The 23,968-nt window shown below is 43.1% G+C and overlaps 1 protein-coding gene across 11 annotated transcripts in view; it reads left to right on the top strand.

The window, feature by feature from the left end:
• The window catches only part of sox6 (SRY-box transcription factor 6), a 132,942-nt gene that overhangs the window by 28,266 nt on the left and 80,708 nt on the right, over positions 1–23,968 (top strand). For 8 of the 11 annotated variants that reach the window (XM_053435574.1, XM_053435536.1, XM_053435527.1 and 5 more), the window contains exons 3-5: positions 104–154; positions 16,963–17,203; positions 20,790–21,000. In XM_053435574.1, the coding sequence (XP_053291549.1) occupies positions 120–154; positions 16,963–17,203; positions 20,790–21,000 (487 nt within the window). In that variant the 5' untranslated portion in view covers positions 104–119. The remainder of the gene's footprint in view (positions 1–103; positions 155–16,962; positions 17,204–20,789; positions 21,001–23,968) is intronic. The other 3 variants (XM_053435546.1, XM_053435565.1, XM_053435557.1) reach the window with 1 other exon arrangement.

The raw sequence follows: 23,968 nt of genomic DNA, 5'->3' as shown, positions 1-23,968 counted from the left end.
CCTTTTCTCTCTCCCTCCTTTCCTCCCTTTGCCTTCCTTGTTCTGATTCTTGATTATCACTCGTTTCATTGTGAAAATGGTTCTCTGTGATTTCTCCTGCCAGAACCCCGCACGCTGACATGGAGGGCTTTCTACGTAGCAGCTTTTTACTGAGGTTAGTTTCATTTCCGTTGTTGCCATTTAGGACCACAGATCGGGCAGGGGTGGTATATGATGGGTTAACTTTTTTTTGGGGGGGGGGGGGGGGGGGGTACTTTCTGATACATTGTCAGCTGTAGACTTTGTCCTGTGTGTGCGTCTGTGTATTTGAACACTGTCAAAACATGGATTCGAACATATTTACCCAAGCTGTGTGTTACAGTTGTGTTCACGTAGTTTGTGGCTGACTGGCATGCTCACCCTGAAATCCTCCAGTCAGACTGAAAGCACATACACATGTAGATGAGCTGTCCACACACAAGCACACACACACACGCACACACAAACGCACACATACAGCTTAAAGAACCTGCAGATGAGGCTTTCTGTGTCTTTACACTGCTGCATGCTTTTGTCTGACCACTCTCCCCCATCTGCCCCCCCCCCAGCCCCCCCCCCCCACCCCCACCACCCTCACTAACCACCCTAATCAGGGATGTCGGGGTGAGGCAGTCGCTGGTATATTGGTCTTGTGATGTGCTGTTGCTTCCTGTTGTGCTCTGTGTTTGTATTCACCCTAACATAAAGATTTACATTTTTTTGTCTTTACCCTTCCTGTGATTCTAATTAAAAATGTGTGCTGTCATTACACACAGAGGAAGTAAATAAGAGAGCGTGTTTACCATTGGCTCCTTTCCTAGTCAACCACCTTCTCTAGGCTACAGTGTTGCTCCCTAATTAGGGGTTGGCTCATTAGAAGCCACAGCAGCAGCATCTGCTTTTCAAAGCTGCTGTCAGCCAAACTTTACTAAAGCTAATGAATCCTCTTTGATTTCTTTTTCAAAAGGTCACTTATTTGATTAAATTAACAGCGGGTTTTTTTCTTCTCTCAGAACTGTTGGGGGGCATTTTAAAAAGAAAGGACAATTTGATTACACTTACTCCCTCACGAGTCGAAGTGTAACAGTAGAATTCAATAGGAAAATCTCTCATGGATCTACATTTATTTATTCAGTAATTTAACTTTAACGTAATCCTGCAGAATCATACTGTTTGAATCTATCTATCTATCTATCTATCTATCTATCTATCTATCTATCTCTCTATCTATCTATCTATCTATCTTTATGACATTTTCACATAGGGATATGTGACTGATATTTGTTTATGTTAATATCCAATTAATTAAAGTGCCATCTCTTAAACATGAATTCACATATATATCTATTTAGTATATATATTAACATACAATTTTTATTATAACTCTCTGCTGCAGTAAACAAAATCAATTAAATAATGCAAAAATGTAGAGTAGCTGTTTATCTATGACACAGATTTACTTGGTGTTGTGTGTGTGCTATGGTTTGACAGGACTTATCCAGCTATAGAACATGTTACATGTTAGAGAACACACTGCCTAAGCTCATTTCCACAATCTTTGGAGTAAGGCTACAAAGTGGATGACAGTGTTTAACTCTCACCACCTGTCAGAACCAGTTTGAAGTGGATAACTCCCTGTGCTGAAGATGTGTGATCAGGGTCATGTATGTGTTGCGGTGGGATCTTAAATTCACCAGCAGATATTTGTACATTCAATCCCACATCACATTCACAACAGAAGAAGGAGAGGAAGAGAGAGAGAGAGACAGAGAAAAAAAGAAGAAATATGACCTTTGACCTTGGCAATTTCTCAACAATTTCCTTTTGTTCTCATAGCTGTGAGAAAACACTGTGATTATTCTGAGTAAACACATTATTGCACCGCTAATCCACATCCTTCTGTCAATGTCTGTTTTAATTAAAGGAGGAGTGCCAGTAGAAAGATATCACGCACGCTGGCTGGAGATTGGAGGCCTCAACAATCAGGCTGAGATTAAAGGCAGGGCTTTGGTTGAGGGTTAGCCCTTTTGCTTGGATAAGACTTGTGTCCTGGAGTGGGCTGAGGAGTGGGGGTGGGGGTGAAAGTGGAGAAAAGGATCGAAACACGGTCTGGATGGATGTGGCAGTTAAACATTCTTCCACCGAAGAATTCCAGTGTCTTTTCTCAAGCAGCTGAAATAGGTCAAAGGGGGATTTCTGAACATGCTCCTACATTTCTGCCCCGATGAGCAGATGTTATTGACTTTTTATCCTGTATGTCATATCTCAGTAGCACACAGGATGGGCTTTTCATTATTGTAATGAGTCATGAGTTTGGTTTTGAGTCATGCATACAGCAAATCGTAACAGCTGTAAAAGTTGTTTCCAAATGCGCGGCCGTCGTGAAAAGCACATCACACTCTTATTGGAGCGTAAACTTCATATTTTATGCACAAGATTGTGTCTCATAAAAATAATGCAAGTCTGTAAAAGTTTTGAGTGCGTCTGATTGTAAAGCAAAACTTGTCTGTAATAGACAATTATTTATGCCCATGCTGCCGTGAGCGTCTTTGTTGGAGAGAAGAAGCGTTTTAAGTTGAGATCAATTTTTCATGTGTTTATACGGAAGACGTTTTACAGGGTTTTTGTTTATGCAGTCAAAGAGACAGAGCAAATTTGCGCGTGAGTGAGAGAGAGAAAGAAAGAAGGGGAGAGAAAGGGCGAGATAGAGAGAGAAAGAAAGGGGAAGGAAGAGAGACAGAATACAGAGAGCGATAAGCAGAGAGAGAGAGAGAGAGAGATAGAGATGTCTTCAGTCTCTGTCTACTCCCAGTGGGTAGGACCTCCCCCTCCATTTCTGCCATTATTTGATGTAATGAAAGGAGAAAGTGTGTAACATTGAGATTGTTAATTAATTTAGTCTAACAAGATGAAGATAAATGAAACCCACTGAAGGTTGACTAGGCTAAGGGGCCCACTTAGCATTCCTCCTGCCCTCGAGCTCTGTCTCTCTCGCTCTTTTACAATGAGCACAGCTAAGAGGTGTTTGTACAATCCCGCTGAGCTCTCACCCACCATGTTTAGACGTGAAACTTAAAACAAAATATTTCATTTTCAACCATTTATAAGTATTTACTCTCAGGGATCAGGGATGTTTTGATTTATCAACTAAACCGACTTTTTTAGAAATATATATTGAAGCACTGGTCACATATTACAATATTCAATAACACCTTGTTGTCTTCTCATAGAGGACAAACACACTCTGTATTACCTTCTGTGATCAGTTATACTTGAAGTTATGTAAATGGCTGCTCTGGACCTTTCACACGAGCCTGTGTGACGCTCAGCCTTTCTCCATATGAATGCTTCTCCTCCAATCCGTCTACGGGCTTATTTGAGCGGCAAAAAGCAAACCAAAAGCAAACAGGAGATTTTTTTTTTTTAGTACAAAGCAAGACAGTTGTCTTCATCCGCAGCCCTTACTAACAAATCATTAGTCTATCGAGTCCTTCCTCTGTGGACACTTTGTACAAGATCTTCAAGGCAGCACGGACCAATCTTTATGGCGCCCATTCTTTGCTCCCTTAGTTCTCAAGTCATCAACAATGGGTTGTTGATTGTATGGAAAGAGCCAGAACAATTATGTCCTCTGTTTTGGTGGCAGGACAGTGTTTTAAAGTGCAATCCCCTATAATGGCCTCATTATTGTTATTCTTGGAGCGGGACTCGGGAGAAAGAAGGAGCTGCTTGCGGTACATCATTATTTTCGTAAATTTCGATTAGCTCATCATTCTGTCTCCTGGCAAACAGAATCACAGCTAATTAAAAGTGGGTGAGCACTCCTGCCAGTGACTTTAAAGGTAGCACTTGATAGGCTGTTAATATGAAAAAAGTGGTAAAAAAAAAAAGAAAAGAGAAGGATTAGAGCGGTTACCCTGGTAACTCCAACTTCCATTTGCACGGGAACAATGAACTTGTGTTCCTCCACCACCTATGCTCGAAAAACAGAAAGCAAGGAAGTGAGTGTTCTGCAAGGACAAGACCCTTTTTAACAACAAAATGGGATCCAGGCCTAATAGAGTCTTCGGTGTGAATTGTTAGGCGAGATCACTGGGGGGTGGGGGGGACTCGTACATGAATCTCAAAACTACTGTAATAATCAAGCAGTTCACTCTTGACTTTCATTCACATCCTTTCTCGGCTTCTTTTTATTTCAATTAAACGCTCAATGATGTTATAGCCTCCGTGTTTGAGTCTAAGCATTGACATCTGTGAGGTGACAAGTGGTGATGAAAGTAATGGCCGTCATGAGTAATGCATTTCCATAATATTGTTTTTATTTCAACCAGCACTAAAACAAGTTTCCGAGGCGTGACTACAGAGCGCGTTTGATAGGCCGATAGTTAAGTGCTGTAAAGAGCTGCGAGTCTGAAAAAGAAAGCTCCCGCTCTAAAAACCTTGGTGAGTTATAATGATCCATGACTGTGATCCATGGAGGACCAGTATGTGTTTCTCTCTGAGTTTTATGTCCCTTATTACAGCTGCAATACGTCTGCTCACATTAAGCTAATTTATGGCTGAGGCCAGCGTAACAGCAGTACAGGTTAATGAATTTGGCATTACTAATTAAACGTTATTGAGGGATGAATATGAATCCTGTGGTCGGGAGGAGGGGAGGAGGGGAGGAATCGGACAAGGACTTATCTGCGTCGCCTCGTTTCCTCAGTTCCTCCTCTGGGTAGAGTAAAACATGAGAACTGAATGTAAAGACAGCACAGGATTTGAGGTGAAACGGAGGACAGGATCAACACAATACGTCCTCTTATAAGATACAAAGAAAATTGAGTCTATGATTATGTAAATCTCCTTAGGATGTGTTTCTTTATTCAGGTTTTTGTATTTGTTACGAAGTATCGGAGGTTAAAAGGATAAATGAACATCTAAGGCGATTAAACACTTCCTTGTGAGCTGAGGAGTTTTCTCTTCTTCTCTTCAATACACATAAACTGTCCTTTTACACACAATTGTTGCCGAGCAGTGATTACACTCACCTTTTGAAAAACAGGAATTTAAAGACTGCAGAGTAAAGTCCACTCAAGCAAAGAGAGATGATGGTGTGGAATATTGAGCAATTATTGAAAAGCCCTTTGAGTCACATGCTCCATGACCAGGCCATGACTGTGATGAGGAAAAACAGATGCACATTTTCCCTGGATTATTCTTGTTAATACCTCTTATTTGTTAGTGACGCGTTACACTAAAAATGACAGAAAACTGAGGAGCTCATTTTCTTGTTGGATGCAACATGGAAAGGTACAGGTTCGATCTAATTCACTTTTCAGTAATGACCGACTTAAAAGATATAAAATGTCAATATGTATGTTATACATAATATTGACTTGTTTCCAACGATGTTCAAACCCAGAGAAATGGGATGTTTGAGTCCCCAAAACACTTTTGTAGTTTCATGGGTAAACAGCGTTGAACGTTAAATGTCTCCTCCTAGTTACTGCTGCAGTTCTCGTGAGAATATTTGAGTATCGCAGGAAAATGTTCATTTTGGGTGAACTATCCCTTTAAGCTTTATGTTTTAAATGCTCATGTCGAACACTTGTTGTTAAAATCGTATTCTTCCCACCGCTCTTGCACTCGCTCTCACTAGCGCCTCCATACTCCACATCTGACACACTCTGCCTGAAAGCTAAGCCTTTCAATTTAGATTTCAATTATCATGTTAGCTTTGTGATTAGACTTTAGTCCTCCAGGAATCAGACCTCTCTGCTCCTCTCTCTTCCACTTCCCCTGCAATCACATCCCATCTGATGAATTGCGCATGTAATTACGGAAGTTATTGAATATGCAGATCGCTGCTGACTCTCGGTGTGCGGTTCATGATGCATCAACTCCAACTGTATCCAGCAAGGGTCTCTGATAAAGACCCACTCTGATGACAGAGGGACAATGTATGCTCCTAGACAGACACAACAGAACAGACACCACAAAGGCTGAGACTCGATTAAAACAGAGCCATGCTGTAATCCCTGTTACTGGGAGTGTGAGCGCCTGTTCACAATGTGTGCGTGCGTGTACTTGCCTCTAAATGACTCTCAGACCAGTGACAGGACTTGGCACTGGGCAAACTCAGCTCAAGCATTACAGCCGGTGCCGCGCAGACCAGTCTGAGTGTCCAGCCGGCCAGTCCACAAGGTGTTTATGAATCCACCAATATGAGGTATTTCCCTCATGTTACACTATGTTGCTACCATCGTCTTACACCCCCGTCCCATGATGCAATCCCTTAGAGCTTTTCAAGCGAGGGGAGTGAAGCACTTTACAGGCACACCCACAGCAGGGGGATGTGGGAAATTCTGAAACTTTTGATAGCTTTTAGAGAGCTTTCTTAAAACCTGGCTTGCACTCAAAAAGAAAAAAAGAAATGTCTCTCATGGTAAACTTTTTTTGCATTTTGCTGTCAGAATGCTGGAGGATTTCTGACTTGCTTTTCATCACGTCCAAAACCAACACAGATTCCTTTTTCCTCATAAAGCTGCTCGTACAGGGTTTCTCTGCTAAGGTTTCACACACAATTGAGAATACAAGGAAATGGCAGAAAGCAGGGTCCTGTATTTTTAGCCCGTGCTCTAGTGATGTATCTGCCATTTATAGCTGATATGCCTGGCTGACGCTGGACGGCTGCCCTGCTGACACCAGAGGACGGTTTATAGACGGCACAAGCGCTGCCCAACACGATCCCCAGTACACAGACCTGCAGACAATATAGATACAAAGGCTTTTGTAGATCACGTCATGACGCGCGTGTAATGTTCACCTTGTGGCCGCAATTACTGCTGAGGTCTTTGTATTTGTGGTAATCGGGCTGTTTTATGCAAACAAATACTGCATACACATAGATATTAATGTACATATGTTGAATCAAAGATGTTGGCATTATAACATATTTCTGGGGCCTTTTTAAACACACCCAAATAGTTGATGAGCTCATGCTAAACATGTTCTGCCTCTCTTGTCCAGATTGGCCCCTTCTGTTTGCCTGGTCGTCCATTCAACTCTCTAGAATAACATTTTCGGAATGTTCATCACCTTTATTTCATTCTCTTCACCTTACGTCTCTTATTCCATCCAAAAATATTTAAACCCCTTTTTTACACCGGAGGAGAGTTTGGATTTTAGTTTTTTGTAAAATTTAAGATCTTGCAACACTTTCAAGAGCAAACATGTTCTTCATAATCTTAATTTACAGCAGATTATTTAAATTATACCTTTAAATGTGTTTAATGCCACTGACAGAAACATCCTTAAACTAGCTGTAAACATACATAAAACGAAAGCATCATTGATCTGGTTAAGATGTGTAATTACTTCGCACTCTGTCACAGTGGCAGGTATTAGAGGCAGGACCGGTGCTGGATCTTTTTCCACTGTCATGGGTGTCCATTGTGATTAAGACTCAGAGCGAGCTTTTAACACGGGGCACTGTGGCACTTTACCGGCATCCTTGTATATTCTTAGGTTAATAGGATTGAACATGTTTACACCAACTGTTAGCTTAACAGGAGGTCAAAAAGGTGACTTCAACTTTGTTAAGGGGCTTACACAGAAGCTCAAATGGCATTATAACGGCTGACTAATGGGCCTTGACACTCACAGAAAGTACACAAGTAATGGACTGTGTTTAAAGTCAAAGTCTTATTGGTTTATAAAGTAAAACAAAAAAAAGCTAAAGGGCATGGCTTACCAAAGTAACCAATGGGATTTGACTGCCCTTTACTGTAAGCAGTGTGTTGCAAGTGGATCGACCTTTGTCAAGTTCCAGCTATTGTTTGCAGATTGGTTACACACTCTACAGGCTGTGAAAGACACATCTGCTACCTTCAGCTCAGAGGAGAGCAGATAGACTGTTGGCAGTGAGGGTTAGGTGTGCAGTTGTGTGAGTTTGTGAGTGTGTGTGTGTGTGTGTAGGTGAGGTCCTCAGCTACCCTGTCCGGCAGCTTCGGTCCCTATCGTCTTATCAAATATTTGTCTGGCCTTCACTCCCTGTTTGCCTTCCTTTCTGTTTGCTTTGTTTACTGAAGTCTGCTCGGGCAGATGATAAAGTTTCCCAAAAAGTTGTGTTCAATTTTTATTTTATCTGTTTGATTGTGTTGTTACATAATGTCTGAGTGCATTTATCTAGAAGTGTTACTGTGTGCAGGTTTCACAAGTGTATTTCTTTATTAATGCATTTAAAATCACTTTTCATAGTTATTTGCCGATCATGGATATTTCCCCAAAATTAGTTAGTGAGCATTTTGAAATGTTAAAAAGAGAAAATATTGTTTGATACCATAGTTGCATGACATCATACGTTAGCTCTGCAGAAAATTCTCTTCAAGTATAAATATAAAACCATATTTGTTTAAAGGGTTTTTGATTGATTCTCTGATTGAGATCCAAAGGGAGGTCATAAATGATCTGGGACAAAGGTTCTCTTTGTGTGAATTGGGCCCCGGTTGAAATGGAGGAGTAGTTTGAGATTACCAGATTATTTCCTACTAGCCCAGTGAGTGAGGCGAGGCGAGCCGCAGCCCTGCACCGTGCTGTGCTGAGGCTGAGCATAATGAGTGCGGTGGCAGGGAACCACAACAGAGCTGGGGCAGAGGCTGCCTGGGAACCAGAGGCCCATGGCCCACAGCCAAACACACACACAGACACACACAAATCCTGCTGCACACTTGTGGCTTTTTAAGAAAGCAATTTAGTTAATGATTTCATTTTGAAGCACTGTCATGCTGCATGTGTCTTCTGAGCGAGCGAGTGAAAGAGAAACTAACACAGAGAAGAAGGAAATTAACACAAGCTTACCCCCCGACAACCACAGAGGAAAATGACACACAACCGAGCATAATGTGGCATTTGTTGTGAACGCTGCACAAAGATCACTCGGATATTAGATAGCGGTGGTTATATCAACTTGTGGCTTTTTTTTTAGTGCATTGCTTTGGACAAATGCAGAGAAGAGTGGAAGCACTGTGTGAGTGGTCGGACACGTGGTTATCAACAGACAGCTGAAGCATTTTGTGTTTCAGTCAGCATCTAATCCACTACAGTGCCCGCTTCCTCCGGAGTGGAAAAACAGCACGTTTTCCTGTTCAACCGTGTCTGTCAGCTCTCTGGTTTTATTAGCGCCATGTTTCACATTCATTTACTCTGCTTTTCTCAGTGCCGGGCCCATGAACGGAAACCATCTTAGCATTGCTAAAACAGCAGCTTGTACATGTCTACTGTGAATCAAATCTTTGGGCAATTACTCAGATCAGTGGCCTGGGGTTTCGGGTTTTGCTCCTCAGATCTCATCTTTCCGCTCGTTCCCTTTCTTTTTTTTTGGTATCAGCTGTCAATCACTCATGGTAACTTTTAACCACCTCCAAACAGAGCTGGCTGCCAGCCATTCATTTAGTCCTTCACTTTTGCTCGGCTTCTTCCCGTCTAACCTGTCAGAATGACACACACTGTTGACCATGCTTTCTATTCAGCACTGGCAAATTAATTGGTTTCAGTGGTTTAAATCAGCAATCAATGTCAGTTTCCCAACATAATAAGCCTTAATCATAAATCTTTGAGGTGTGGCTTGCCTGACCCCTATTCATCATGGCTCTGCTAGCTGGCCTCATCTGGGTGGAGCAAATGAACTACCCCTATTTTGATTTTCCAATTGACGTGTCACATAAAACGTGGCTACTCTCTCTCTCCCCTCCCCTGTTCTATCCTAGCCCTTCTTCTCACAGTCTTTTAAAAAAAGACACAAGGGCCCAAAGACAAAGAGGCAAAAGGAGTCCGGTTGTCACACGGGGAGACACGTTTGTGCGCCTTCCCTTGTGTGAGAGTGCACAGTGAATACCATTAATTTATTCAGAAGGAGAAAAAGAATAGATGCGAGAGGGGGAAAACACTAATGAATTAGAGGTGGGTCTTACTGTAGCTAATGCGCCGTTGTCCTTTCAGCCTGTAGAATAAGAATAGAGCAGCTTAATTACAACAGTGTAGAAGGTAATTCCCTTATTTCTCCCCCCTGAGCTACAGAAATCCATTTATGAGACGCGAGTGAAAGGAGAACAAACTGCTTTTCTTTTCTGTGGACATTTCAAATTCGCCAATTTGGCGAGCGGGACTTGTGAAGCGTTCTACATTAGGGGGAAAAAATTAAATAAAACCAACAAGGACAGTGACGGAGAAAGTGGGCAACCGTGTGTCGACGTTCCAGATGTCCAGACTGACAGCAGTTGTAGCAAACTTCAGCTCTGCCGGTCACTGAAGTTGCCAATGATGACCTCATGGTGGCAAGACCAAAGACTGAGGCCCATAGTTCCCCTGCCATACAGTACAATGCCCCACACCCACCCCTTCATAAACCATTCAGACCATTACCCATGCTTTTCCTCCTCCCTGCAAAATTGCTCCTTCAAATGCTATGTCCCTTGAGTATTTGGACAAAAGTCTGACATTGTGGTGATTTTTAATTTTGTTTTTTGCTCGGAGACCTTGCTTTCTCCTTTTTAAATTCCCTTCTCTTTTGAGACGTCTATGCTCCCTACAGACGTATTGTGCATCTCTTTGGCAACTTGGGATGTGTCCCTTCACTTCTGTTTGGCACCCCGACGCTAGCTCCTCAGCTCACTTTTCTGGCAACTGTGAGAGATGTTACACTCGATTTGTTGAAGTGCAGCCATTTGCAAATTCTCCAGTGCACAGAAGAAGTTATCTTTATAAATGACAGAATGGGCCAGGCCTGAATAGCGCTTTGTTTACCGTTTTACAAAAAGGAAAAGAAAGGGGGCCCCACTCTATATTTCATCTGTCACCATTGCTTTTCTTTCCTTCAACAATGCTCAATTGTTTCCACGAAAATTTCAGGTTCCATGAACAGGAGAATTCTGTATTATTATGTTCCTGCCAAATTCCGATCTCTGTTTTCCTTCTCCTGCTCACAAAGGGCTCATAACTTACTGTCAACTAGGAGGCGAGCCACAAAGCTCTACTGTTGCTCAGCAAATAGGGTTGTGTTGGTTGATGGCTTGACTCGCTTTGAGGTTTGCTTAAGTGCAGCAGCAGCAGCAGCAGCAGCAGCAGCAACAGAGGGCTCTTCCATCCCACAGCAGGCCAAGAGAAAAAGAGAAAGTAAAACGAAGAAAGACGCAAAAACCAACAAGTAGATTTTCTCATCTCAGTTTCTCCTCCCCCCCCCCCCCCCCACAGGCAGGGAAACAATTGGCTGATGTAGGAAAGCGCTGAAGTCGTTGACCCACTGTTAGCGTCTGACTCACACCATCCAGTGCGCTCCTCTTCTGGTGGCTCATTTCAAGTCCACAAAAAAGGGCCAGCACTAAAAAAAATTGGGGATGTCCATCGTTCATTTGTGAAAGCATTAGGCATGAGTGAACTTGTGTATGTCCTGGGGAACTGAGAGGCTGTTACGCCATCCAGCACTGCTGCTTGTGTCCTGGGATCAGGAAAAGGGCCGATGGCGCAGTGGGACCAAAGAAGTAGGAGGAGGAGGAGGAGAGGGAGGCATAGGGGGAGGAGGTGGGCAGGGGGGGGGGGGAGATGAGGGATTCAGTGTGTGAGTGCTCATCGACCCTTCCTGAGTAGACAGACAGGGACACTTAAGCACTCTCACACCTGCATCTGCCTTTGCCTTGCATGGGGGGCAAGGACACCAACCACGCTGTCATAGCAGCTGCACAAGTGTTTAAAGTGAGATACAAGACACTTCCTCTAGTAGCATATTATTGCAAATAATTTACCCTGCAAAGTAATTATCAATGCTCTGCTCAATATGTAAAGTGTGCTCTTCAGGTGGCTCGCTTAATTTGCTCTGGGTGGCTACCATTTGAGTGTGGATTTTAGCTGTGGTAACTGTGGCGGCTTCTAATAGAGCAGGCACCAGGAGAGAGTGTGAAGTGAGGATGAAGTGCCGCCATAATTGAGTTGACTTTTTGCAGGGGAAGGTCAACAATAATGGAGGAACAATTTAAACAAATTAATTTAGTCGACTCTCCACTCGCTGCACAGTCTGCTACCTTGTTGGAGAATCTCTATTTTCTCGACCATTTACGATATTTTAACATCATTATCTGTAATTATCTTTTTGGGCGAAGGCTTAAGAGATTTAAATCAACTTTTGTATTTCTCATTCAAGCTGACTGGTAAAAAAGAAAAAAGAAAAATAACTCTAGGAACCTGTTTTGAAATCTGCTGGAATTATACAATAGAAAAATATGAACCGTGTGTGTGTGTGTGTGTGCGCGCGAGTGCACCCTCTGTGTCTAAGTGTGTGCGCCTGTGTGTGTGTAACAGAGTCTAACTGTGTGCAGTATACAGCCCGTATTACGAGTTGATTATGTATCCAGGAACCTGGCTGCTGCACAGCATGGCACAATCACAATGGAGGGTGATAATTTAATTGTGCTAAACGGTGGATTCCGTGTCAATGCTCCTCCAGCTGGGAGCTGTCAGGTAGTAATATCTCATTATGGCAGGTGAAGAACCCAGAGGAACCCTACCACGACACCTGTTAGAACAGGAGGAACCCCTGAAGGGAAACACACAGATGATTTTCTCTCTCTCTCTCTTTCACCGACAAACACACACACACCCACACACATACCCACACATGGTTTAAAGCCCCAAAACTATTTTCTTTATACTTCCACCTCACTTTAAAAGATTATTACCCAAGACACCATTTATTTCCAAGGTTATTCACATTGTTTGGAAATTGATTTAATTAAGCAAACTCTCAGTAGAACAGAACACTCTTAGCACCTTTCTTAATTGCCTCCACAAGTGTTTTGGCAACTGTTCTTTTTTTTACCCTGGCACATGCCTAAAGTCAAAAGCTGAACTTGTTTTTATTACTAAGAATTTAATCATTTTTGCATCTCCCATTGCCTTTTTATCTTGTGACTTGCTCTCCCTTTTCTGTGAAGGAAGAGGGTGTCAAGTTCTCCCCTGTTAAAAAACGTCACATCAAAACTTGAAGTTGCACGACGTCAGCATTGAGACAACCCGGCATGTGGGTGGGATTGGGTGGCGGTGGGGGGGAAGACGGTGTGGAGTTACACTTCACCATTGTCTATAAAAGGTGAACAGTGTGACTGAGCGAAAGTCAGTCAGACCCTTTTTTATGATGGAGGAGGAAACGGGATAGCCCAGGACACATGGTCCCGCAGTCACAAGACCCCCGAGGATGAGCAGTGAACACAACACTCCTCTAATACGCACCAATTAAGCGGAGGTTGTTTTGCACGATGATGAAACATTATCGGGGGGGAACAATTCATGACTCAAAGCATTCCAGGCCATATGAGCCCACGGGCCAGAGAACTTAAGTCTTAATCCTTCAAATGTGTGCAATATTGTCAGCTATAAATAGACCAGTTCTGTTTTCTGACCGACCACTCCTTGGTCCCTGTCTGAAGTCTTCAAAGTCACTGGGGGCTTTTGTCTTTAAGTAGAGAGGAAGCAGCGTTTCATGCACTTATTGATTAGCCTGGTTTGTTAGTCGCCCATTGTTATTGTGTAATCAAGCGTGAAGGAGTGCGTCTTGCCAGGGATTTACGAGCCACTTCTTCACTTCAAAAATATTTTCACTTTTTAGTACGTAAAAGCACATTTTGGACTCATCTCATCTAGAGAAACTGATTCAATTATTAATGCGAGTAAAGTTAGAATACACTGCAGCTGTACAAACAGGGCTTTACACAGAGTTATTCTATGAGAAAATACAATTCGATTCCACAGGCGTCGGTGGTACCCCCGCTCAACTCCATTTCTGCTTTAAAAAATAAATAAATTCTGCTCCTCATCAAAGGTCTTTGTTGTGTCTATGCAGATCACATCCCCCTTTAGATCTCAGCGCTGTGAGATCCCTGCTCGGAATATGAGGATTAAAATGCCGTACGGCTGCCCTCAGATATTTTCAGAGAATTATTGCTGCACTTCTCCCTTTCCCTTTCAATAATATGGGGTAGTATTGTATGGGGCTTGTCAGAGGTGGGGGTGGAGCAGAGGGGGCTCTCTGCGCTCTTTAGCTGCCTGAGCGCAGCCCTCCCAGCCCTGCTAATAAATTATTAACTCCTGCTGACAAATACTGTTATGGAGCCTGCCGCAGATCTGTTGCATTCTTTAACAAGATTGCTGTAGACACATGTTACAGGAGGATGGAGTCTCCATCGCTCCCTCGCTCCTTTTTCTCTCTCCCTCTATCCCCTTCTCTCACTCACGCCTCAGCAGTTTGACTGATGGCTGGAGACCGAAGTAAAAGTGCCTGAGAGACTGAATATTTTAGCGGTAAAATAATACCACTTGACTTACTGTGTAATACAAAAGCAGTGCTTTGTATTACACAAGTGCTTTGTTTCACTTTCACACTCCACTGAGGACGAGGTGCTTGTCTTGTTGAGCTCGAGGCTCGGGCTTTTTGGGTGCATGAATAAAAAATACGTCAGGATCTACATGCTCGAGCCGTGCACACTCCCTCTCTCTCACACACACACACAAACACACACACACACACACACACACACACACACACCTTTGTCCCATCTACTTACCGTTACATGCATCCTCTGAACTCTCGCTCTGACTTTTGATTTTCAATTAGCAGTGCCCAATTTTGAGATCTCTTTCTATTTCCCGTAATTACAGGAAACATTTTGATGGCTGATTAAAATTGAGGGCTGAGTCCCACTAAAGGCCCATTTGGATACACAACCAGGCACAGGGGCTAAAAGACAGAGGGACTGACAGAGAGACAGAGTCAGACACGACAGGTCTCATAGTCCTGCTCTGCCATCTACCTGACTCACCGGGTCTGTTTGTACAGCTGCTGAAACACAGGAGATTAACTCCTGCTACCATTGTTTAGGTCAGCCTTCAGTGCCCCGACTGGCCAGAGTGTAAGTGAAAGAGAGTCAGAGACAGTGTGGTGGGCCATTGACTATTGTATTTGGATATAACAGTGCATGTGTATATAACTCTTTAGAAATATGCCTCTTCTGCTTTAGCATTTATTTTCTCCAGACCTTTCGAGTTTTCGGGGGCGGCTGCTTACTGTTTTGTTAGTTAAATGTTGTATGCTCCAGCTAAAAATCTATTCCAAATAGATTTAGAGACTAAAATCCTTCCTGTTATCTATTATCCAATAACTACATGGAAAACTTTTACACTTTATTTCACTGCAGTTCTTTTGATGTTATTATCCTTTTCTAATTTGCTGAATTTCAGTTGTTACTTACATGTTTCTTTTTGTAAAGCACTCGGTGTTGACTTTGTTTATGAAAGGAGTCCTGAAATGTTCCAGAACATCCGCAGCCACCAACAATTCAGCAGTGTGTGCACACGGACAATACGCCACACTGGACAGATTTCCTTGAGTTCGACCAATAACTATTATACCCAAAAGACCTTGTTCATAAAACCCTTTTTTTTTTTTTTTTTTTAAATGGAAGATATCTTTGCATATCTCTCGGTGCTCGGCTCTCAGCAGAAAAGTGCAAGGACACGATCGCACCATAGCCGGCTGAACCACACTCCTCTCAACCCCCAACCCACCCTACTCCACCCCCCCCCCCCCCCCCACCCAAGGCAAGCTGAGGGTGCAACTATAAAGTGCTGTGACACTGACCCCTGCGGATCGAGCAGGAGAAGGGGGAAGATGGTGATCGGCGATGAAATGCACCACGAGAAGCACCCAGTGCATCGTGTCACATAGAAACTGAGCCATACCTTCACAGCCCCAATTTGTCTTTCTTACGCCCACAGGGAGAGAGAGAGGGAGAGAAAGAAAAAGACACACAGTCATCCTCAAGTAAAGGTTGAGCCCCAAGCAGTCACGCTGCTGGTAAACGTAGTTGAGAAAAATAAGCAGAACAACAGCTCGGGGAAAAGCAGATTAAAAAATGCTCAATCTCTATCTCTCCACTCCACATCGGAGGGAAAGCCACATTATCCCTCTCTACAGTCAATACCAAATGCATAGTTTGCGGCCTCATTAATTGTGAGTGAAAAAGGGGAATTGTTTGAAATAAATTCTTCACCAAAGAGTTGGCTTGTTAAAAGGGAACAAAGTAGAGTTTTCTCTGCACCTAATATGTCAAGTACGCTCTTCACTGTAATATTTATGAAAGCATGTGACCGCTTTGTGAATTCTGTCCTCCACTGTTAGCTTTAGATATTTTTTTCTCTTCGAGTAGGCTTTGTTAGCCTGGTGCAAGCAGTGTCACACCTTAATGTTTATAATTTTTTTTACTAATTTGACAATTGGAAATGGGGCGATAGTTTGCAAGTGATTTGCTTTGGAGTGGAATCAACTCACATTTTTCTCACACATGAAAAGTGAAAAGAAGTTTGAAGGACAAAATCAAGTTAAACCAATATGAAAGATAAAGGACATTTTTCCGGTGGCTTAGAAATAATTATATAAAAAGAATACCATCGCAGGATAAAGCAACCTTGTTTCACATCTATGTGTATGAGTGGTTAACTTATTTGTGAGTGTTAAACTTTTTAATCTGAATGGTAGCCTCACTTCCTGGCTGACCTCCTGCTTGAATAACTGTCATGGGGTTTGGGCCAGGACCCAAGCAGGCACAGTTCCAGCCCTAGATCAAGCAATCCATCTGCATTAAACAAGGGATTAGAGACCCCACGGCCTGCTCCAGACTCAGGCCAGATCCACTACAGACAACAGTCAGGTGGAGCATTCAGTCCATTCAGCATTATCGACTCAGATGCAACACTTAGAAATCCCAGTTACAACCCTGCACCATCACCTGAATGGAACTCCCAGTGGTTCATAAAATACTCAAAGGACACAGCTGTCCTCTCCGTGTGTTGTTCATGATCCTTGTAAGACATTCATTTCTTTTTTCTTAACTCCATTCTTCTTTTCTCTCTCCACAGCAGAGTCATGTCTTCCAAGCAGGCCACATCTCCTTTCGCCTCCGTGGTCGACGGGGATGACGCCATGAATCAAGAACACTTGTCTTGGGAGAAAGAGGAGAGTGCCGAGGCCCACGGCACGCCACAGCTGCCCCTGCACAGTCTGCTCCATGGGAAAGCCCACCCCGATGAAGTGCAGCCCCTCAGCAGCATACCGCCAGAGAGCGACTGGGACACCCTGGTGTCAGCCCAGCAGCGCATGGTGAGACATGGCAACGTACTACATAGTGCACAACTTCAAATCTGATCCCATTCTGATGCTGGATTACCACTAATACCAAACATTTCAAGTCTGGTAAATTTGCACAAAAACTCTACAGAGCATGTAGAAAACAAAAAATAAGCACTTTATTGATGTTTATGCACATTTTAGCTTATTTCCTACAGACTGTTTGTAGGACCGACGCTCCACTTAAGTTACTATAGTGCTTTATATTTTCTATTCTTATATCTTGCAGGCAGCTGTTTCAGCATAGCACTGAATTCAGTGCTGCTGAGGGCAAATCGCAAAGAATACTTTACTAAATCAATATGACAAACCAAACATTTTAAGTCAATTTCCATTTAGCAGAACAGACTGAGATGATTCCCTGGGTTGAGTTAAATTTACCAACCAGTCATAGAGAGAAGCATTCAGGTACCTGTGGAGAGTCAGTGAAAGCCCTCAAAGGAAAGTTTACTTTATTTTGCCAGAGGTTTCAACTCTAAACCTTTTCCATACTTGCTTGATGCCTCTGTGGTATTAATGGAATAAAAGAAAGCTGTGAATAGTTGTGGTTTGAGAAGCATAAATGATGAATGAAGTAACAGTTTATTTTGAAAGAAAAGCCTCACGAAGCAGGAGAGTGTGCACTGATGTCTCATTGTCCTCCCTCGGGTGTTCAGGCTCAGCAGGTGCTCATTGTTCCTGAGTTCAACAAAGACGCTCTGCAAATACTCCATCCTTAGCTCAGATCCCACAGTTTCATATTGCTGTGGAACCTCAGGGTTTTTAATCGTTTCTGAAAAACACTAACCCATCAGCTGTTATTACGTTGAACAGATGACTCTTCCTCTCTAATTGTCCCTTCAATAATCGGACATAAAATTGCTTTATGAGCGAGGGAAGGGAATGGAGCCTTATCTGCTCCCTTTAGCTTAGATTCTTGCTGCTATTAAAGAAACATGTCTTGGCCTTGGTGCACGTGCGTTGTTTTTATTGTTGTGTATAAGCCACATCTGCAGCCCGGCCCCAGACGCTGTACATTCAAAGTGCGGAGCTGCTTTGATGTGAGCAGGGCAAAGAAGAGCACAGGCACTTGTGGGCAATAGACACGGGAGGCAGGTGGTTGTCTGTGACAGACGGGTCGGAGGTAAAGAGACCCAGAGGGGCTCTGAAGTAGCTGTGCAGTCGGCCACTGAGACCCTTAACACCTCGGCACTGCAGCACAACACACACGCTAGCAGACACATGAATGAGCTCTGTAGCAGCCTGCTCCTCATGATTCTGGGGTGTGACAGCGGAGGTAATTGGAAAAAAAGGATTGCTCAGGTGTCGTCTTCATCTGTGGCACAGCAGGATGTCAGGGACGGGATTTTAAGCAAGTTTTAAAAACACTGAAAAAAGTTAAAAAAAATTCCACCAACACAACCAGTGTTACTCAAAATTATAAATATAAAACAATAATTATAATCTGTAAAGCTCCTTTGTAAAGACGTCATTCATAAAAAATAGCACACAAAAAAAATCAACTACAAGAAGTTGGGTCATATCAGTTCTAAATGATGGGAAAATATTAAAGAACAAACTAAAATAGCACTCAGTAGAGCACATTCCTCCACCAAAATATCTTATATTTGCACTTGACACAATCACGATATTAAATGAAATTATATTCATAAATGCTGTTGTATCTTTTTGCAAAATGTCTTTTAGCATCTTAAGAAAGTGAACAAGAGTGTGATCGGCAAAGATTCAATATTTATTAAGTATCTCATTTGAAAAAAAAAAAAATTGTGATAGATGAGCTCAGGGACGCAGTGTTAACTACATCCTCATAGAAAGTAGAGGTCAAAAAGAGACTTTTAAGTTAAGAGAACAAAAGTTAAACTGAGCTGAGATCTTGAAGGCTGCCAACACTAAACCAACGTCTGAAAACAGTTAAAGGAGTTTGACTTAATTACATCACATAAATGGATGAATGACGACAATTCAACATGTCAGCAAGTGAATATATGAGCATCTCTGCGTTTTCTTCTCCTACACTGCGGCCTTGATCTCGTGTCATAAGGAGCGTCTCTCCTGATTTACTGTGCTTCGAGGAGTGTAAATCTTTCGGCTGTGATTTATGGTTAGAAGTTACCTGAAAGGAATAATAGGCTGAAAGAGAGTAAATAGACAAAATGAGTGAAGAAAGAAAAAAAGAAGAGAGAGGATAGGTAAAATGGAGGAGGATAGGGAGGGACGCAGAAGAAAAGAGGCGAAAGGAATGAAGTGTGTTGTCTTTGCTGATTACCTGACTCCACTGCTGTGCCATGCGTCTGTGTGGGCTGTGCCCTGAACCTGCGCCAGCTGATTAACCCAGCACTGCTACACTCCCCTCAAGCACTCTCCACCGTCTCTGCCACACTGCATAATCATCCAGCGCAGGGCGGGGAGGTGCGGAGTAGGCCGGTCGTGCCACCCTGGCGCTTGGTACCAGACCGTCCTACACACACACACACACACACACGCACACGGCAACTGTGCCTGGGGCTCGACATGCCACGCAGGGATGAGAAATTGGCACTGTCCACATTCCTGCCCAGTTTGCTGCATTCCGGCCTTTTAATTCAGGATTGTCAGTGGCTCCAGACATGGCTGTATCACTTCACCCTGCTGTATTACACTCTGTTATCACACATCTGTTGATTAGAACTTGAATTTTCTTCATGATGGGTGTGCACTCTACAGATGTGTCATGTTTATTCCCTCCACCAACGAGGGGCCAAACTTTAAATCCACGCTGCTCCTCCGCTAAGGCCCACAGAACTCCTGGCTGCTCAGCTACCTCCTGCATTCTCCGACCCCAAAAACCATAATTAACACCACCTTCTGTCAGACGCAAGCCTTCGCCATGGTCTCCGCGCTGGCTCCCATGTGCGGAGTTTAGTCTCCCCCGCCTCTCTCTCCCATTCTTCTCCCCTCTTCCTTCATGTCTCTGTTTGTGCACAGGGAGCACTCAGCCAGTCAGCCAGAGACAGGACCCTCAGTTAAATACTAAACCATACACAGGTGGGACTGAAAAACAACAACAGCTTGAGACAGGACACAGATTTACGACGGCTCGAGGCACTCAGCTGAGAATAGGTCTCCACTAGAAAATGAACAAATTACACAGCAGTCACCCGAACACAAATGCACACTCAAAGGCAATTTGAGAAATTACAGTTGGGAGGTTTCTCTGTGTAGTCTATGCAGATGAAAAGTACTGTGACGCCTGAACACATTATGGATATGCCCGATGAAAGTGTACCTCATCATTTCATCTCAATTTTTCACTTGTCATATCTCATTTGCCCGCACAGCTAGCTCTGTCGGAGATAGAGAAGCCGCCGTGTGAAAGCCAGAGAGGAGCCATTTGATACGGACAAATCGCCCCTGAGCTGCAAACACCTAGCAATCACTGCATTTGAATGGAGAACTGTCAAAAAGCTCAATGGAGCCCCGACAGAGCTCAGCAACACCCTCATCATTTAATACAAATCCCGTCCCTTGTTGCCACCCCCCCCCCCCACCCACCCCCTCCCAACTTTTGTTTGTCTTGCAGGAATCTGACAGCAATAAAGTATGTTCTCTCTACTCCTTCCGGAACAATTCTACTTCCCCACATAAGCCCGAGGAGGGGGCCCGGGAGCGAAGCGACCTGCTGAGCGGATCAGCGTTCGGAACTCCGGAGCGCCGCAAAGGAAGCCTGGCAGATGTAGTGGACACGCTGAAGCAGAAGAAGCTGGAGGAGATGACAAAGACAGAGCAAGACGGTATGACTCCCTATTTGTGTGTGTGTATATGTGTGTGTGTGTAGAGTGCGGGACTAGGAATACATTTTTCCTCCTAAGTGTGCCTGATTGTCCTAATTCTCCCTCTTTCTTTTAATAATTTTCTGGTTTCCTGAGTACCCACCCTTCTCTCTCTCTCTCTCTCTCTCTCTCTCTCTCTCTCTCTCTCTCTCTCTCTCTCTCTCTCTCTTGAATCTCGCCGCCTCTTACAGTCGGGAACACACAAGCTGGGAATATTGACGATACAGTCTTTCCAGTTTGTTCTGAACCTCCTCCAATGTGACAAAGACTGTGTGGCAGTGCACCTCAGCACAAGTGTGGTCTCCCTCCGTGCCAAGTCAAACTCTTTAACTATAAAACTCATAGTGCTGACCCGACGCCAGGAACATTACCTCTTCTTTATTTTGCTACACAGAACATTTTTCACTCGGCACGGTTGTTCATCAAAGTTCGCTGCACACAAACAACCCGAGCCCCGCGCATGGTTTAATGTGTCTGATTAATTCAACACATACCGTGAAGATTTCAGAGTTATTTTCCTCACTGTTACTTCCAGAGGGAGAAAAAAAAAATCCTTTCTACGATAAGAGCGTTGGGTCTCTGTCATATCTGCACCCAGTTTCACCCTGCTCGGCTCTCCCTCCCACAGCCTGCAGTCTATCAAGAGTGTGGCGGAAAAACAAATATTTGAAAGTGCTGCTGAAACACATCCCCCTTCTTAATTAGGGCTGTAGTAATATAACTACATCCAATCAAATGTTAAACCCCCTTGGGAATGCATGTGTCTCATTTAGTGTCTGGGGAGCTCTTAGCTTAAGCACTTCATCAGACGAATAAATTAGACCTCTGTTAGCCTAAAAATAATTTGCCACTTCTTTTTCAAGTGTTCGTTTGGTGATCTTTGTATCAGAAACTCACGGGCCTCTCACCGGACTATCGTTTAGCCACATCATGACACGTGGTTACATGTTTTTGTGGTTTAGGAAACCAAAGAAGAAGAAGATAAAGACAGAAACATTCAGTCCTTATTATTTACAGTGATCAATTGGAGATCAATAAGAAAACAAACAATTTTGAATCTTTTAAATGGATCCAAAATTATCAGCGATGTCAAAATGAGCATTTAACATGCGCAAATGCTTATAAGCAAGCCACCAGTTTTTGAAATGTATATATCAACTGAGGCTTTTTATACTGTAATCAATACCGTTATTTATTTAATAAATATACAGTATAATTAAACAAAACTACAGCAGATATATTTCTGCTGTCTTTTTCACACCACAGCACCAACTGACACGAATATTTGGGATAAGCAGTTTTCTTGCCCTTGAGCTTAGATCTGCCCCGCAGCACCTTAGAGGCCTAATTCTGATTAGGTAAATAATGTAAAGCGAAATAATATATTTCATGTATGTCTCGTTTCTTGCGGCATCGATTTCCAGGGCAAGATTGTCAGTGCTCTTTGTAGCGGCAGCGGGTATTATGGTAATGAGCCCCAGCTGGTGAAGGCTGGTTGTTGCAGTAATTTAAATGGTCAAGTGCAGCTTGTAATCCAGGGCCGTATGTTAGCGCAGGGAGGAGAGGGTGCTTTAGAGTGCCATACAGCTGTTTTAATCTCCTGTTAATAATAGAGACTTGGTCTGCCTCATGCACTGTGTATCATCACCACCAAAATAAACTCCCTTGTTGCAGGAAATTAGTTTCCGAGCAGGGTACAGAGCAGAAGACAAGAGGCTCACAAAGTTCAGCAAGTTGTCCCCGAGCTGCAGGAACTGAGAGATACTCTGTTCTTGAGAGTGCTCGAGGAAGCTTCAGTGTTGATGAACAGTGATTACTGTAAAACGAAGGGAGTGCAACTCTTGGAAACTGCCAAAGGAAAACCTTGGAGAAACCATCTGACAAATCTCAATCTCCTCGTCTTTGTTTACGGAGCGAGGCACGGCTAGAAATTGAACAGGGCCGGATTATCCTATTAAAGAGCAGACAAGAAGGTTAGAGAAGCCATTTGTTGCCTTAATGATGCTGCTAATGTGGCGCAAGCAACAGATGAGCTAAATATAAGCATGACAACTGTTGTGTCTAATTCTGCTGCTTCGGTGCCTGGCTGGTCGGGATCATGGAGCTCCTCAGAGACTCTTCCACCATCTGCTGCCATTCTTCTCTGGGCTCCTTCTTCCCCTTGACTGGTCAAGAAAGTTCACTAACCTGATGCACTGAGAGTAAAAGTGGTGACTTCCAGTGTCGAGGGGAAACGACTGGTCTGTGGTACAGTTTTTACACAGATGATCACTTAGCTTGTGCTCATTTGGTGCATGTATAGTATTGGTAATAGTATTGGCCAGAAAAGACACGATTACATTTTTGGAGCAGCTTCCATTAAAAGGGTGGATCCAGTATTTGATTTTTCACTTTCTTTAACGATACAAGATGGGTCGTTTTTCCACATTTTGAGACTTTTCTCAAGAAATAATGAAATCTTAATTGAAAGAATAGGCATAGGTAGAGTGTAAATATCTACGAAAAGGTGAAATTGTGATTAACTTTCAGATCACCTCAGTTGACATGTGCTCGACTGGGTGTCCTTCTAATTAGTTGAGATTTTTCTTAAGCTGTGAACCACAAAGTAAATTTAAAGATCACCTCTATTCTGTTGTTATGGTGACAGAAGCCTCTATTGCAAATATTTCCCCTTCACTGTTAAACAAAGCTCTAGTTATAGTATCGAAATTGTAAGTATGTTCTACTAATATTCTACTAATGCGAATCAGTATACTAATACTAATGCTCCCCCATCTATGGCTCCATTCAGAGAACACGATAAGCCATTGACCATGATAGTTTATAAATACTCTAACAATAGAGGCGGTGCTCAGTATTTTAAATATAACTCCTCCATCCCTTCATCTCCATATATTTGTACCCTTTCACCCTCTCTATCCTTCCATCC

The sequence above is a fragment of the Pleuronectes platessa genome, chromosome 1, assembly GCF_947347685.1.
Source record: "Pleuronectes platessa chromosome 1, fPlePla1.1, whole genome shotgun sequence".
Lineage (NCBI taxonomy): Eukaryota > Metazoa > Chordata > Actinopteri > Pleuronectiformes > Pleuronectidae > Pleuronectes > Pleuronectes platessa.
Note: the sequence above shows the minus strand (reverse complement) of the source record. Positions and strands in the feature narration are given on the sequence as shown.